Source organism: Dipodomys merriami, unplaced genomic scaffold (assembly GCF_024711535.1).
Source record: "Dipodomys merriami isolate MVZ:Mamm:240054 unplaced genomic scaffold, mDipMer1.0.p SCAF_50, whole genome shotgun sequence".
In the NCBI taxonomy this organism is placed as follows: domain Eukaryota; kingdom Metazoa; phylum Chordata; class Mammalia; order Rodentia; family Heteromyidae; genus Dipodomys; species Dipodomys merriami.
Window position 1 is genome coordinate 6,240,832 of NW_027206069.1, and position 15,923 is coordinate 6,256,754.

A 15,923-nucleotide genomic window follows, 5' to 3' on the forward strand; every position below is an offset into this window, starting at 1 on the left:
CTAGTAGTTTTTCATTAATTTCTGTAGCCTTGCCAATATAGTAACATTTGAGAAAATGTCAGCACTTGTTTAAAACAATATGTGAGGAAATATTTGTTTCCTTAATATTTAACCAACAGGTTTTGCTATATTTTGTGTTTTGAAAACTAAAAAAAGCTAAGGCATATATACAAAACACACCACACACATTGTATCCTATTTTAAGCACCAATGTATTTAAAACAGAACTCCAGAGTTGATTTAGGTGTGAAAAATAAACTTAGGACACAACACTGATGAGTATGAAAATCCAAATCTTCAAGAATCAGGGGTCTCTGGCCCAAACCTAATTCTCTGTTCTGTAAATGCAAAGCTCGCAGGTCTTCAGGAGGCCTGCAGATCTGAGTCTGCAGATCTGAGTTGCGTTTTTACTGTATGACCATTACAGTGCTAAAATATTTCACATGACAACTAAATATTCCCACCAGAGAGCCAAAAATTCATTACTGGTGCTATCTTCACCATTTCTCAAAACCTTGGACATGTCTATGTCCATGGCCCACTTACATGATTATTTACTCGGTATGTTCTCCAATCAATTTGTCTTATAAAACTGAAATACTTTGGGAGGGTCGGGTGAGAATGTTGAAAGGGGTACCACTGATCAAGGCACACTGCATTCATAAATTGCTTTGTTGAATGGCAGCTCCTTTCTACAACTACTTAAGGACAACAAAAATTAAAAAAAAAAAAACACTGAAATACCTACTTCAGGTTTGCCCTAAGCACCACACACATACACACATACACACACACACTCTCTCTCTCTCTTTCTCTCTCACTCTCTTTCTTACACACACACACACACACACACACACACACACACACACACACACACACACACACACACACACACACACACACACACACACACACACACACACACACACACACACACACACACAAATTTCTCCCCCCAGGTCGTGGGACCTAAACTCTGGGCCTGAGCACTGTCCCTCAGCTCTTCAGCTCAAGGCTAGCACTCTACTGCTTGAGCCACAGCGCCACTTCCGGCTTTTTTCTGCTATGTGGTGCTGAGGAATCGAACCCAGGGCCTTATGCATACAAGGCTACCACTCTACCACTTCCCAGCCCCACATAATTATTTTTTAATAGTGTTAAGGACTGAACTCAAGGCCTCACATACTAGGAAAGCACTCTACCTCTAAGCTACATCCCCAACTCTGTTGGGGATCTTAAAATTCCTAAACATCTAAATACCACTCCAAGTGAAAAGGTGTCCAATGCCAACTTGTTTGTTGGTGGTGGTGGTGGTTGTAGGACCTGAACTCTGGGCCTTGGCACTGTCCCTCAATTCTTCTGCTCAAGGGTAGCACTCTACCACTTGAGCCACAGTGCCACTTCTGGCTTTTCCTGCTTATGTGGTACTGAGGAATCGAACCCAGGTCCTCATGCATGCAAGGCAAACACTCTACCACTAAGACACCTTCCCAGCCCTCAATGACAAGTTTTTTAACAAAGTAAACTTTGAGAAATATACCTTGCCCATAAATGTTAAAATTTTCTAATCACTAAAACTCAACAGTGTTTGTTTTGCTATACAAATACCATTTGCTACAACAACAAAACTTGTAAGCAAATAATCGGTGAACAAGAGCTGTACAAATCTAGCTCATGGACACAACTTCCTTAACAGAAGCCAGGCTTGGCACAGTCTGTGACTGCACTTGACAATTTCTCACCCATCTTGTTGTAGAACTGGTACACTTTCTTGATCCCGTGTCCTCTAACTTTTCTCCACACAGATGTGTATTCTGGCCCTTTTTTGAAGCTTCTGTCTCATCAGTGAATGTTCAACAAATGCTGTGGTGAAGAACAAAATCAATACAAACCAAACTTCATTGCCACAACAAATTATGTATTTGTATTGAGCCAAGGAGACCTTAAAGTGTTGCATATCCTTAACAGTGAAGACTTGTCAAACATTTCTACCCACTCTGAGAAACGCACAATGATTAGGAAAATCTTGTACATACTTCAAATCTCAGCCATGTACATACTGGGATAAGGTAAAGAATAGCAATCTAAGACTTTGCAATTTCATAAATTAGTCCTCAATAAATTGTACAAAATATCCATTTTAATAAAAGAATTTGTTTTCAAAAAAACAGGTATTTAATTATTACTCCCACCCCACAAGAACTCACATGAAATAAAACAAAATAGAAAAAGAGAAAAAGTCAAACAAGCAGAAAAGTCGATTTCCAGCATTTGAGTTACTTCTGGACTCTCTTTCTGGTTCTTGAACCTTGAAAAATCAAAGAAATTTAAATAACCAATCATTTAATTGATAAAAGCAAGATAACAGCAATACAAACACTGTTAGACAGTTATTAATATTTTAAGACACTAATTGACTGATGGGAACATGTTACAATCCTAAAACTGTTAGCAAACTGTGTCTATTATTCTAATACACAAAAGTATAAACTAACAAACTCTACTCCTAACCTTAACTGCTAGCTCTTCCACTGGTAAAAACACCAATATACACTGCTACTGAACTACTTCCCTCAATTTCATTACTACAAAAATTTCAATCATTAGCGCCAAATATCAACTGTGGCTACAAGCATTTATTCTTTGGGAGATACTGAGGTCACACTTGGTATGAAAAGCAAGTACTTTTATTCTAAAATGAGCTGCTTTTTAAAAGCCTATTTCTTTTTTTTCTAGAATTTTTTTTTATTGTGAAAATACCATACAGAGGGGTTATATGGGCAAGATAATGAGTACATTTCTTATCAAGCATTGTTGCCTCCTCCTTTGCTTCCCCTTCCCATCCCTTCCCATCTCCCCCCACCCTGCCCACCACCCCGCCCCCGCTAAAGTTGTGAAGTTCATTTTTCAACATAACGACTTGTACATCTCATTGTTGCAATGGGTCCTAGGCATCAGAGCACCGAGGTATGTTAAAAAGGAAGTCTCTTTCACTAGAAAATCACAGCTGGTCCTGGTCTAAGGCTACTATAAATAGCTCCTATCCAACTTTTCCAGGGTTGGAATTATTAAGGGATTCTCAGTGTGGGGGTGGGGAGATGTTTCTTCCTCACCAAAGAGGCTACTCAACTCCCCCCCCCCCAACCTATACATCTCCGCCTGACCACACTGCCTAGTGCAGGCCCACCAATGTGGCCATTTTGCTCCCTTGAGCTGTGGCTGTGAGCTGGGTTCTCTCTCCAGGAAGGAGCTGGGCACCACAGCAATGGGCATCCTGGCCGGCTGTTAAGTGACAAACACAAGAACAACAAAGAGCCAGCATTTCTCCTGTGAAAGTCACATACCACGTCACACAACTGACATATGTATAATACTAAATACTTTTTAGTTGCTTTCTGATAGTGGGTTTAAATTGTTACTTAATTGGATGATCAGTTTTAAAATGAACATTTCTTTTTATTTTTCCAAGTTATAGTTTCAATTTAATTGTGAAACAGTTCAAATTTTAAATTCCTGCCATTCAAAACATATGCTATGGATGACGTAACAATCAGGTTTCTCTTTAATTTCTGTGATACAGCTATTAAAAATAAGCATAGTGGATTTTTAGCATTTTATCTGGAGAATTTTGAAGTTAATTCTGCACAGAAAATTTTGTAAATGGTGTTTTAGATTGGTGTCATGGGATATCACAAACCAAGGTCAAGAAGAGATCTTCTTACTGTATCAGCCTTTCAAATACCGAGGCTATCCACACATGACACAGAGCACTAATTCAAATAGCACCATAATCCCCTCACTTGGCATTTTGCTCTTAAATACTGCTGTTTATTCCCAAATCTAGACTGAATGTTTCCCACTGTAATTCCAAGTGCTGAAAACACGTGGACCTAGGACATACTCAGGGATAAGTACCCTAAAAACTGCACTGCCTGCATCAATCCAACATTCTCCCAATATCAATGCCAGTTGCTTCCAGAAAAACTACTGTCTTGTCTCTTTAGATTAAAATAGCCATGTTCATAAAATACTACGACTGCTGATGAGTCCAATCATAAAACTAGTGCAGAAGATTTGATGGCTGAAAAATAAGCTACACAAGGCTGTGACATTCCTCTCTGATTTTTAAAATGCGAGAAGTGGGAGTGGGAGATTTCCTGGTGCAGTGCCTTAATGTGTGTGTCACACAGAATGCAGAAGATGTCCAAACCCACAGGACTTCAAAATGAACTCCAACAAGAAGTCTCCATTTCAGGAACCAGAGTATACCAGCCATAAATATCATGACTACACTAACTAATTTTTAGTACAATTCTGAAATATTGGGATGGTTTCAAGTGCCAGAATATGCATGATTTTTTTTAAGACTAATCATTTTCTGAGGGAGAAAAATTACTTGCAGCAAATAACCAAATTTTCTCAATTGGTAAAAATTATGCCTTGCATAAAAATAAAAGGATTAGAGGCCTCTGTTCTTCCCGAACACCCCCCCATCACCCCTCTCTTTCTCTGAGAAAACCTACACAATACACATGGGGAAAGCTTTCAGAATATGTTCCCACACAATAGACCCCCAGCTATTCAAAATGAGTTTAGGTGTATCAAGAAAATTATACACGTTTTTACAATGGTCTAAATAGATATTAAAGGAAAGTTGCTCCATCTTGCTAGGCACAGCATTCTGAAAGATCACACAGTGAGAAAAATCTCTCACCATATTGTAAACCATAAACTGTGTTTGAAAATAAAATTGTTAATGAAGAAACTGACATTTCTAAAGCTGTTGTTAGAGGTAACCATTCTTGAAATACATTTATGACATGAAATCTTAGAGCTCTCAACCACAAAATGCACTAAATTGCATTACATATGTCGTAAAAATTAAAAACTCCAAATGTAGTACCAAGCCTGCTCCTTCAAATTACTTTAAGCTGCTGAATCTATAAAATATATATGGATTTGTATTTTAAAATATATATAATTATATACTTTTTCATGCAAATCCTTTTTTCCCTTTTTTTTTGCTAGAAACAATAACATTTTACCATTTGGGGAAATATTTCCCTTTTATGAATGTTTTGATGTCAGATATCTTAACTGGCTTGTACTTTAGGGGGACCAAAAGAACTACAACGGAAATTTTTGTTTTTTTTTCTGTCATGGGGCTTGAACTCGGGGCCTGGGTGCTGTCCCTAAGCTCTTTTGCTCAAGGCTAGTGCTCTACCACCTTGAACCACAGCGTCACTTCCAGTTTTCTGGTGGTTAACTGAAGACGAGTGTCACAGGGAACTTTCCTGTCCAGGCTGGCTTTGAACCACGATCTGAGGATCTCAGCCTCCTGAGAAGCTAGGATTACAGGTGTGAGCCACCAGGGCCTGGCTAGGGAAATATTTTTTTAATCTAAACAAAGAAACTCAGATTCTATATGAATAACGAGAAATTGATTTACTTATCTTAAAAATGCAGTATCAAAAATCTGAATTGTTCTCCTTCAGTTATGTCTAGTCTCTTTCCTCATTAATAAAATAACAAAAATCCTATTCTGACATGAGGAACTATTAGCAAGAAGAATTCATGTTAAAATTTTAGGCACTAGAAACATTTCCCATAGTTAAAACTAGATTTAAGCTCACTCATCGATCTGAAGCTCTGGTGCTCATTAAGCAAAGTTCAGATAGCACGTGACCTGCAGTCACTGAAGAGAGCATAAGACTTCCCGGTTCAAAGCTTGAGACCTGTCTTTAAGAGCTAGGGCCCAACATCAGCCTAACAATTCAGGGCCTTTCCTAAACTGAAACTGCTACTTGTAAAATTCAAGGGACTTCTTTTAAAGCAAGATATCACTCTAATAGATGCTCCTGCATTTTTCCCCCTTTTTGGTGCTGGTACCAGTGACTGCACTCAGGGCCATGAGCTCTAACTCAGCCTTCTTGCACAGGCTGGTACTCTACTACTTGAACCATACCCTGCAGTCTGACACGGCTGGTTAATTGGAGATGGGAGTCTCAGATTGTTCTGACCAGCTGGCTTTGAACCATGATCTTCCAAATCTCAGCCTCCTAAAGTGACTAGGATTACAGGAGTGAGCTCCTTAATTTGTCCCCACTCACTGTCATAGCTGCTGCTGCTAGCCTCTGGCTGAGACATGCTTCCATGTATTGCTCCTCGGGAGTCCTCACTTCCTAGTAACAAAATGAACAAGACAGGGGAGGAGGAAATAAAAAACCAAAACAGTAGCAAATGGATTGACAGCAGCAGAAAAAAACGGGGGGACGACTTCAAAACTTTGGACCTCCAGAGGAAAGGCCTCTGCGGGCATCCTAAGGATTCTAAGCAAATGAACATAAACATAATGATGTCCTATCCATAATAGATAATGTAGAAAATGTTCTTCAGCTCAGGACAAAGATCACTCCTTTGAAATTCCAGTACTTCGCTTTCCTCACACACACATCAGGCCACTGTCAAAAAGGAAGGGCATGCAGCGTTGGCCTGGCTCACAAAGGCATTCACGCTATACTAAAATTTTTACCAAAACTTAAGTCTCCTCACTGAAAATCAAAAACTGTATCAGGACCAACAAAAGACATGGAGGTATGGAGGAGAGGTCTTAAAAAAAGGGAAAACAAAGGAAGGGGTGACATTGTCCAAAAACAGAAATGTATCTGACTTGGTAACTCCCTCTGTACAACACCTTAATAATAATAAAAAATTATATTAAAAAAAAAGATGATGTGGGCAGAACTACATCTCTCCATGGAGTGGAGTGAAGGAAAACATCTCATTGGACTGGTACACACTGACTAATTGTGCCACTTGCTGACATGTGTGGTCTTTGCTACATCCATTTCTACAACTACTACTCCATAGGAAGTACCTTCTGCACCTGCTGATAAGCCACCTAAGAAACAACTTCACTTCAAGAGTTTTGAGAAGTGTCCAAGCTTTACCCCCTTTCCTCCTGACTTGTGAAGAGAAGAGCTGTTAGATAGACTTTACGGGGAAATATCAGGCAATTCAGGCAAGCGGAAGCTCACAGGTACTAACTTCACTACATCCTTCAAGTTAGGTGGACAAATGTGAGGGAGTGCAGAGCTACTGCCTAACAGTGAAGAATTCTCTACCTCTCTCCCTGTCACAATGGCACTGACATTTAAGTAGTCACAGTGAGGGCAGCTCCCCATCCCCAACTTCATGACTGCTGTGAAAAGGAAACCATAGAGTATTTACAGAAGATATCCCAGCACATACTATGCAGATATAAGCTCTATTTGTGATATTTATAGTAAACTCAAAGTACTATGAACCCAAAGGTTACCTCCTCATCTAGTGGGAGAAAATGCAAATCTGTACCAACATGCGGAAGAAGTTAGGCAAAAGTGCTCAACTTACGGGTCTGGATGGCCTCCTCTGTCTGTGTGCTTGAGCATTCCATATCTTCAACACTGGAAGCTGTGCTTTCATCTTTCTTTCGCTTCTTATGGATAAAAATTTAAAAGACAGAGAGAGAGAGAGAGAGAGAGAGAGGAGATATGGTCTGATAGTCAAAGAAATAAATACACAAACAACATACACTGGTATACATATGTCTAAATAGGGCTGTGACAAAACATAGGAAGAATATTCCCAACTTCAATATCATGATTTGTGAGGAAGAAATGGGAGTGGAACAAAACAGAAGAGAACTTCTAGCTACATACGTAGTCAGTCTGAATTCTGAGTGTTTTACTGATGATCAAGTCTAACTTCATCACTAAAAGCTATGTCAGCTGTTGCTGATCACATTGCTGATCAGAGCAACTATCCACAATTGGGGAGGGGGTGGGGGAAAGGAGAGGGGACAGGAGAACTACCTGAGAAATAACACATGCTCTGCCTCACATACACAACCTAACAGTGGTTGGTAAAGTCCTCCTCAATAATAAGCAAGGACACATTTCTAACCAATGTTTCTCTTCTACATTACATTTTACTAAATGTTTAAGTAAGAGGGCCACAAACTTTACAGTAAATGAATAACCATCAAAGTATAACACGCTCCTAAAACCTTAAAAAGCATGTGGATTTCCCACCATCTCTTCGGCCACTCCTCTTCCTATTTATCTTCCCAGCTAGGTATTTTGGGAGACAGTGATGATATCCTGTCACTTTTCCTTCTTCCCAAAGGTGCATGAATCTGTTTTTTATTAAATCCTGTCGCTATAACATACACTACCGAATCCAGTCCAAAGTCAAATTATGTAATGTTTGTCTAAGCACAGAAGGACACTCATAACAAACGTAAAACTTCTGTATTTGTCATAACTTTATCCCATGTTGTTTCAAATTTCAATGTGCAAAAATCCAAAGTTTAATTTATAACTTATCTCATTTTGCTAAAGTAAGTAGAGATCATTTAGGAAACAATCTGTCTCAAATTTCACAGGATCACAATGCAGCAAGGATGTCCCATTTGTATTTCCTAACAATGGACACATTAGACTTCATATGAGAATACTGCTTGCTGTGACCATTCTGTGATAGCTCTGAAGGAAGATGAACGTGCTGACAACTGCTATGGTCCCTGACGGCGGACATGGGCCCTGTGCCTCAGAGAACTGTACAAGAAGGCTGTAAAGTCTGTGCAAGCGCCATTATCTTAAAGCCTTCAAATGGTCAGAACTATTATTATCTATACATCACAATCCTAAATGCCTGAGGTGACTGTGGAAAGATCAGGACTCAGAGAAACCCACCATGCTCCGAAAGAAAAGGTTTCACATATTCAAAACTTAATAACCCTAAGTAACTTTAAAAGGGATTCATTTAACGGATTTGTGTATGAAGGTATTGTTTCTCAATCATAGCTATAAGAGTCACTACAACTTCACATAACTGATAGGAGAGGGGAAAGTGCCTTCCATCTTTCTTTTCCAAAGTGTTGCTTCATGATTACCATCTAAACCCTGCTGGGCTGAACAGATTGGTTCGATAATTACATACAATAACTGCAGTGGGCAGGTAACCCTCAGCTGGCACAGGGCAGCTCCCCTGTGAGAACTTCCATATGCAAACTGCACTGATGGAGTGCATTAGGTACATCTTTCCTGCCGGTGCGCAGGCCTGATTAACGCCAGCCAAGACTCCAAGGTTAGCATGTCAGCAGATTTGTGATGCATTAGGCAGGAATAAACACAGACACTTTTGTTCGTTCAGACCAAAATTAAGGAGGAATATTTCAGTCCTGTATCGCTTTCCATACAGGAGAGAATGCATTTTCTAGGTTTTGGAGGGCAAGTTTTTAAATGCTCATTATAAAAGGAGCTATCCAATATTTTGTACCAAGGAACCTAGTGCATTCATCTTGTTTTCAAGCTTATTTAATAAGAAGGAGCTTTCTTAATCTTCATGCAGGTAAATTACACGGTAATGAAAATCAGACAGTATTCAGCCAACAAAGAAACACCTGTGCTTTAAACAGCATGTATTAGAGAAAAGCAGCGATTACATTAATCCACACTACAACCAGGTAGCTCAGGCCCAACTTTTCTGACAACATATGTAGTTTGGATAGAAAGGGCCAATATTTCTAAAGATCGCCAATTAAAAAACAAAGCAAAACCCTTGAAGTTTAATAGAATCTAAGTATGGCATTCATTTTGTAAGGTAATGAGGAAAATTCCAAACAGTGTGTTACAAGCTTCCATCCAGCATCTCCAAATGCTTCCTTTTAATTAGCAGTGTCCTTAGGTTTCAGATAGTTCATGTGTCCTTCCCTTTTAACTGAAAATGGCTTCACAAAGTGACTATGCCAATCTCTGATTTTGTCACATTCTCTCCTAGTGCGCACAGGAGCCTTTATCTGCACTTATAAACAAAAGCAAAATATTGCATGACAAAAAAATAACATAAAATACACTTAGAATCGGCTCTCCTTTCAACTGAGAACAACTAAATTACCTTCCAAAATTAGGTTTATTTCAAAGGGCATTAGTATACATTTTACACTTTGTACTTTTAAAGTGTGCAGATCTGCTAGATTAAAATTTAATTAGCAGCTTCTCACTTCCAATTTAGGAACAGGAAGACATATCAGCTAGATGAATATGGACTGATAATTTACTTATATTGTCAACACTGACTGGAGACCAGTAAAGCCGTTTCAATGCAGAAAACGAGTAAAAATATTCAGAGGTAAAACCGAAGACTGATTTTCAGTTTCCCAAGTCCAGCCTCCAAATATTACCTTTAAGAAACACCAGTCCGATGCATGGTCTCCAAATTGAGCACTCGTAGGGTTTCCTCCCCCTTATTACAAAAGGCATTCATAGAATATCCAACCTAACTTTCAAATGTATGGTGTCACATATGTGCCAAAGAACCTTGAGTAGAAATGCCTGACTGCCCCATCAGTGACCTTAGTTACCTGATTAGACATCACCATACAAATAAATGTATATTATTTTCAAAGTAATTGTACTCTAACTAAAAACAATGCATTGTTACATGAATCACATGGGACAAAAGAAAAGACCAACACATCTTCTTTGAAGGGAAAATACAATATTTAAAAATTTTGGCGGGAACGCAGAAGGCCAGTGAGAATGAGCTCAGCATTTCTCACTTAGCTATGAAGGCAAAGCTCCTTGTTCTCCACAGCCTTCCTTCCCCACACACTTGTGCTGCCTCCCCTTTAGTAGGACCATCATTTCCCAGGTGTATTTCTATTCTGACGTGCTCTCTAAGTGGTGTGTAGTGCACAGGTGTGTATAGTACACTCAGAGGTGTGTACTTCCTAGAGACTAGTTTCATTCCCTCCTTACTGTGCATGTTCTTCAGGGCAAGGACAAGTGGTTGTCCTTTTTCTAACCTCTGAGGAACATAACAGAATAACATGAAATTATCTGTGGATCTGCACCCACAGAGCAATTATCCCAGTACAGTTATAATAGTGCAGAGCGGTTTTGATATCTTTCCTTCAAGTGACTCAAAAACTGTGTAGTATTTGAATGGGTACTAAATAATTACAGATATATTTAAGAAAATGTAGGAACAGTGAGAGGAAGGAGAAAAGGATGGAAATGGGCAAGGAGATGAGTGATATGTTCTGCTACAATGCACTAAAGCACTTGCATTCTTTCAAATGAGCTCAGTGATGAAGACTGCAATGAGAATAAGGGATGCTGGAAAGAACGTCCTTCCACCGTGGGGCAGCTCTGGCCTCTGCCCAAACAGGCACAGGAAGACTGCCACATGCTTTACTAAGCATGTACTATGTGCCCAGCACTGAGACAGACTTCATCCCCAACCATGACACACACAGTGAAGCTTCTATAAAAATTAAACATATATGCTCGATTTCTACACCTGTTTGTCCTTTTGTAAAAGCTGTGAAAGAAATTCTTTCAGTGCCCTTAAGAACTCTTAGGTAAATACAATATATACATGGCTTTAATCAATACTTAATTTTATTATTTGTTTTAATTTAATTTAGATCTTTCACTTGTCAATATTTTTAAGTTATCTACTCTGGAGATAGGAAGATGAAGAGAAAGTATTACTAAAGTAATTCTGCTAAGTATTAACAATTCTGGGGGGAAAGTTTAGCAAAATGTTTAAATACCAAGTCTGGAATGCCAATTCTTTACTAGATTAATTTGTTCCAGTATTACAATATCTTGAAGAATTACTAATTCACTCTAAGAATCTCATCTATGTGTACCAAAAATTAACATTAATCCATACAAGTATGCCAAGAATTATGAAGGCACTTGTCATGTCACAATATACAAACAGAAGAGCCCTGGTTGAGTGGCTATCAGAATAAAAGCACTGTTTTCATAAAAGTAGCAGAATGTGTGGACACACTTGTTTAAGAACGCATCCGTGTCCTCCAGTTTGGCCCTGCTAAGGAATCAGAAGAAGAGCTACACAGGAGCCTTCCTGTCACTCATCCTCTTCCTAAGAAAACAGCTAATGGGCAGATGACCTGAGAAACAAGGTAGGCCCTGGTCACACATCTACAGGAAGACTACTCCCATGGGAACTTAATCTCATCAACCTTTCAGAGACTAATAACTATTGCACTTCTGAAACAACACATCCAATTTCTTGTCATCCATAGCCTGTTGTGATTCTATCATTCACATCACACAAGTGAACTAGCAGTCATTTACCAAGCTGAAAGACTTCCAGAGATCCAATGCATTAATATCTAGAAGACTAGTATGTCAGGGTATTCTCTACGATGTCAGAATAAGTATGACATCTCTCATTCATGCTTTCCTCAGAGGGCTTTAGTACTGGCACCATTAGTGTCAAAAACTTTTAGCAACGCTAACATGTTTTAAGGACAATTGGTGGGGAGATGCAAACGGGTAGCTAGCTATGCCTTAATTGCCATTAAATTTATCCCTAAAATCACTAGATTTTTTTTTAAGTATCTTTAATTTCTCTGAGAAAAACCATTATTTGAATGTGTATTGAGCTGCATGATCCTGGAACATTTCCACCTTGTATCATGTATGAATGACTCAAAGCATGCACAAAGTCATCTTAAAGTCCTCACAAAATTCCAAGTACTACATACATGTTTAATAATAACCTAAAGTTGGGCTGGGAAGGTGGCTCAGTGGTAGAGTGCTTGCCTTGCATGCCTGAGGCCCTGGGTTCGATTCCTCAGCACCACATAAGCAAAAAGAAAAAAGCCGGAAGTGTTGCTGTGGCTCAAGAGGTAGAGCACTAGCCTTGAGCTGAAGAGCTGAGGGACAGTGCCCAGGCCCAGAGTTCAGGCCCCACAACTGGACCAAAAAAATAATAATAATAATAATAATAATAACCTAAAGTTAGCCGGGCACTAGTGACTCACGTCTGTAATCCTAGCTACTCAGGAGACTGAGATCTGAGGATCATGGTTCAAAGCCAGCCCAGGCAGAAAAGTCCGTAAGATCTTATCGCCAATAAACCACTAGAAAACTGGAAGTGGCACTGTGGCTCAAGCAGTAGAGCGCTTGCCTTGAGCTGAAGAATGCAGGGACAGCGCCCAAGCCCAGAGTTCAAGCCCAACAACAGACCAAATAATAATAATAATAACAACAACAACAACCACCACCACCTAAAGTGTAAAATGCCGGTATCTTACCACCAGAACAAAAGTCTTCTAAAGAACTTTCAAAGAAAAATGAGAAATATAGACTTTTTGAAAGCTGTAACACTGGAAACTAAGGCAGATAAACAGGTCAATGAAAACAAACCCTTCTAGTCTTGCAGGTTTGGACTCAAGCCACACATGAGCAAGTTTCTTATAAAACATAGCAGACTATGTTAGAATTACTGCTAACAACAGAGGGACAGATTTTCATTCAGAATATCTATATCCACAAAACACCTTATTAGTTAGCACAAAGGCAAAAAAGAGCAGCCACAAATTTAGTGGTCAGGGGCCTTCTGCTTTATGTTACGTGTTATACTTTATCAATGGGCAGTTTCCGAGGTAAAAGTACAAATTCATGATGCTACATCTGGAGCTTTTATTCCACAGGAGTCGCTATCCTGACATCCATTAGGAAATTAGCTTCCAATTATTCACAATCCTTTACTACTAAAAACATATATGTTCACCAAGCAGAACACAAGCCAGGCAGTATTCACATCTGCCTGGCTGGATTTAAAGAATATACTATCTTACTTCTAAAGAAAGTAGTAAGAGATTCAAATAAAAACATTGTATATCTTATTTTCTTGTATCAAACCCCAGGAAGATGAGAAAACCTAAGTCATGGCTGAAATAATAGCACCAGTAATAATGCTGTAGTTGCCATTTATTTACTACTCACATGCTATACGTCTGCCACTGCTTCAAGCACCTTGTACTTCCCTTTTAGCCCGCCAAGCAATCTTAAAAGCAAGGTAGGTTACATTATTATTTCCATACAAAGTCTTTATATTCGTGTCCTATTAAAAATAAAGGTACAGAAATATTTAACCTTCTCTAAGTCAGAACTGTGATAGCACAGAAAGCTGTACTCATCTAATTGTGAGTACCTTATAAACATGGCCTTTCATTACTTTACCAAATCAATTTCTCTAGGTATCATTCAAGGCATTTATACCATACCATATCTCCTCCTCCTACAGGCAAGGTACTTACAAAGATCCAAATAGGATATGTGTGCACCACTGCCCACACACAAAAATTGGTCTTAGGTTGCTAAATGTTACCATTCAAAGTCTAAAATGCCCAGTATCTTCTATGCCTCTTTGAAAAGACTATTTTCTACTTACAAGTTAGAATTCAGATGCTCATATTTTGATTGGCTCTGTTTGCCAACTATGTCTGCATGATGGCCTTAGCTAGGAAATTTTAAAACCTCCTGGGGCCTGCCCACTCCCCCACACCTCCTCCACATGGCCTTTTATTGTCCATAGTTGGAAATCAACTGGGGTCTGCTAGCATGTACCTCTGAGCTTTCTCTCCAGCTTGTGCTTTATTTCTATGAGTAGTGCAGTACAGGTGGTGGGAGGTCGGAAAGCTCCTAGAGGGCCCTCATACGCAGGCCTTGTCACAGGATACTGACAGGCTCCCAAGTGCAGTTTTGCTTTACCAACCAGCCTGCTTTCAGTTACACAGATGGTAAAAAAACTTCCCTTTCCCCTTGTTCTATCTCCCTCCTGACCCCCCCCCCCCATTCCTCTATGTGAAGGAACTCAAGAATGTCTTCACTGCTCCAGGCAAGGTCATCCCGCTCTCTCCTATTCTCTCAGACCCTGAAAGTAAAGGAACATTTAGGACAGCAAGGAAGGCAACCCTGGAGCCTGACACCTCCACATCAGGGAAAGAGAGGGGACAGGAGATCACCATCCTCCCGAAGACTGGAAGCCCAGGCTCCTGGGAGCCACGACTGCAGCTTTTCAGATAGTAGTTCATGTTTTTCAAAGCGATGGTCTTCATTTTGCCTGGCAAGAGTCATAAACTCTTCCTTTTTTCTCCAAATCCTTATTCTTATTATTTGTGAACTGTCATTGAGTTCAACAGATGGAACTTCCCCACATCAGGATGACATCTAGTCTTATAAAAATCTGCATTAGAATGACCTGACGGATTGTGTTAAAAGCACCTCACAGACTAGACAAAAGAACAGAAGAATCAGGGAGTCCTGACATCCAGAAAAGAAATCCAGCCATCTGGCCACAAGTCTCTCTCATCCACTAAAATCACTGGCAGGAGGCATCTGTAGTGCAAACATCAACCAATGGTAACAGGCGTTCCATCTTGGGCTAAAGTACAAAGACTGGCAAATTCTAAAGGAAGTTACAGAATCAAAAAACAAAAAACAACCCCAATACACACCAAAATAGTCATTCTTTAAAAAAAATCATAATTATCATTCTCTGGGCTGGGATGTAGCTCAGTGGCAAAGTGCCTGCCTAACAAGTGCAACGTCCTGGGTTCGATCCCCAGTACCAAAAAAAAGAAAAGACAAAAAAAAATACAGTTAAAAAAAATCATAATTATCATTCTCAAAGAAAATTAAGAGGCTGTCATACCAGTGAAACAAGAAAAAGCTAATGTATCAAGAAAATAATCAATCCCTTAAACTATGACTGAAAAGTAGAATATAGTGATCCCTCACCTATCACAGGAATTACCTTCCAGAGACTCCTACAAGAGGAGAAAGTCCATCAAGTAGCAGCATTAATCATCCCTCGCTATACTGTGGTTCACTTATTGCTACTTCACAGATTTTCACCTGTCATAGAGGTCTCTGGAATATAAATCCTATGATTGGTGAGGAATCGCTATTTTCATTGTTTTTTTGTTTTTTTAAACTACCATGCGGTGAGGCCGCAGTAAGTGAACCATGGTATAATGAGGGACAACTGTAGATGAAAGCCGATGAACCAGAATCCACGTTATAACCAGAACCATGCTAAGGTTGGAAAAC

General features: G+C 39.4%; 1 protein-coding gene across 9 annotated transcripts in view; it reads right to left on the reverse strand.

The window, feature by feature from the left end:
• Window positions 1–909: 909 nt before the first annotated feature.
• The window catches only part of Vrk1 (VRK serine/threonine kinase 1), a 78,010-nt gene continuing 62,996 nt past the window's right edge, over window positions 910–15,923 (reverse strand). For 5 of the 9 annotated variants that reach the window (XM_069997619.1, XM_069997620.1, XM_069997615.1 and 2 more), the window contains 3 exons: window positions 7,393–7,477; window positions 6,111–6,182; window positions 1,898–2,308 (listed from right to left, as the gene is read on the reverse strand). In XM_069997619.1, coding sequence (XP_069853720.1) covers window positions 2,277–2,308; window positions 6,111–6,182; window positions 7,393–7,477 — 189 coding nt within the window. In that variant the 3' untranslated portion in view covers window positions 1,898–2,276. Of the gene's footprint in view, window positions 1,864–1,897; window positions 2,309–6,110; window positions 6,183–7,392; window positions 7,478–15,923 lie in introns of those variants that run through there. The other 4 variants (XM_069997621.1, XM_069997617.1, XM_069997613.1 and 1 more) reach the window with 3 other exon arrangements.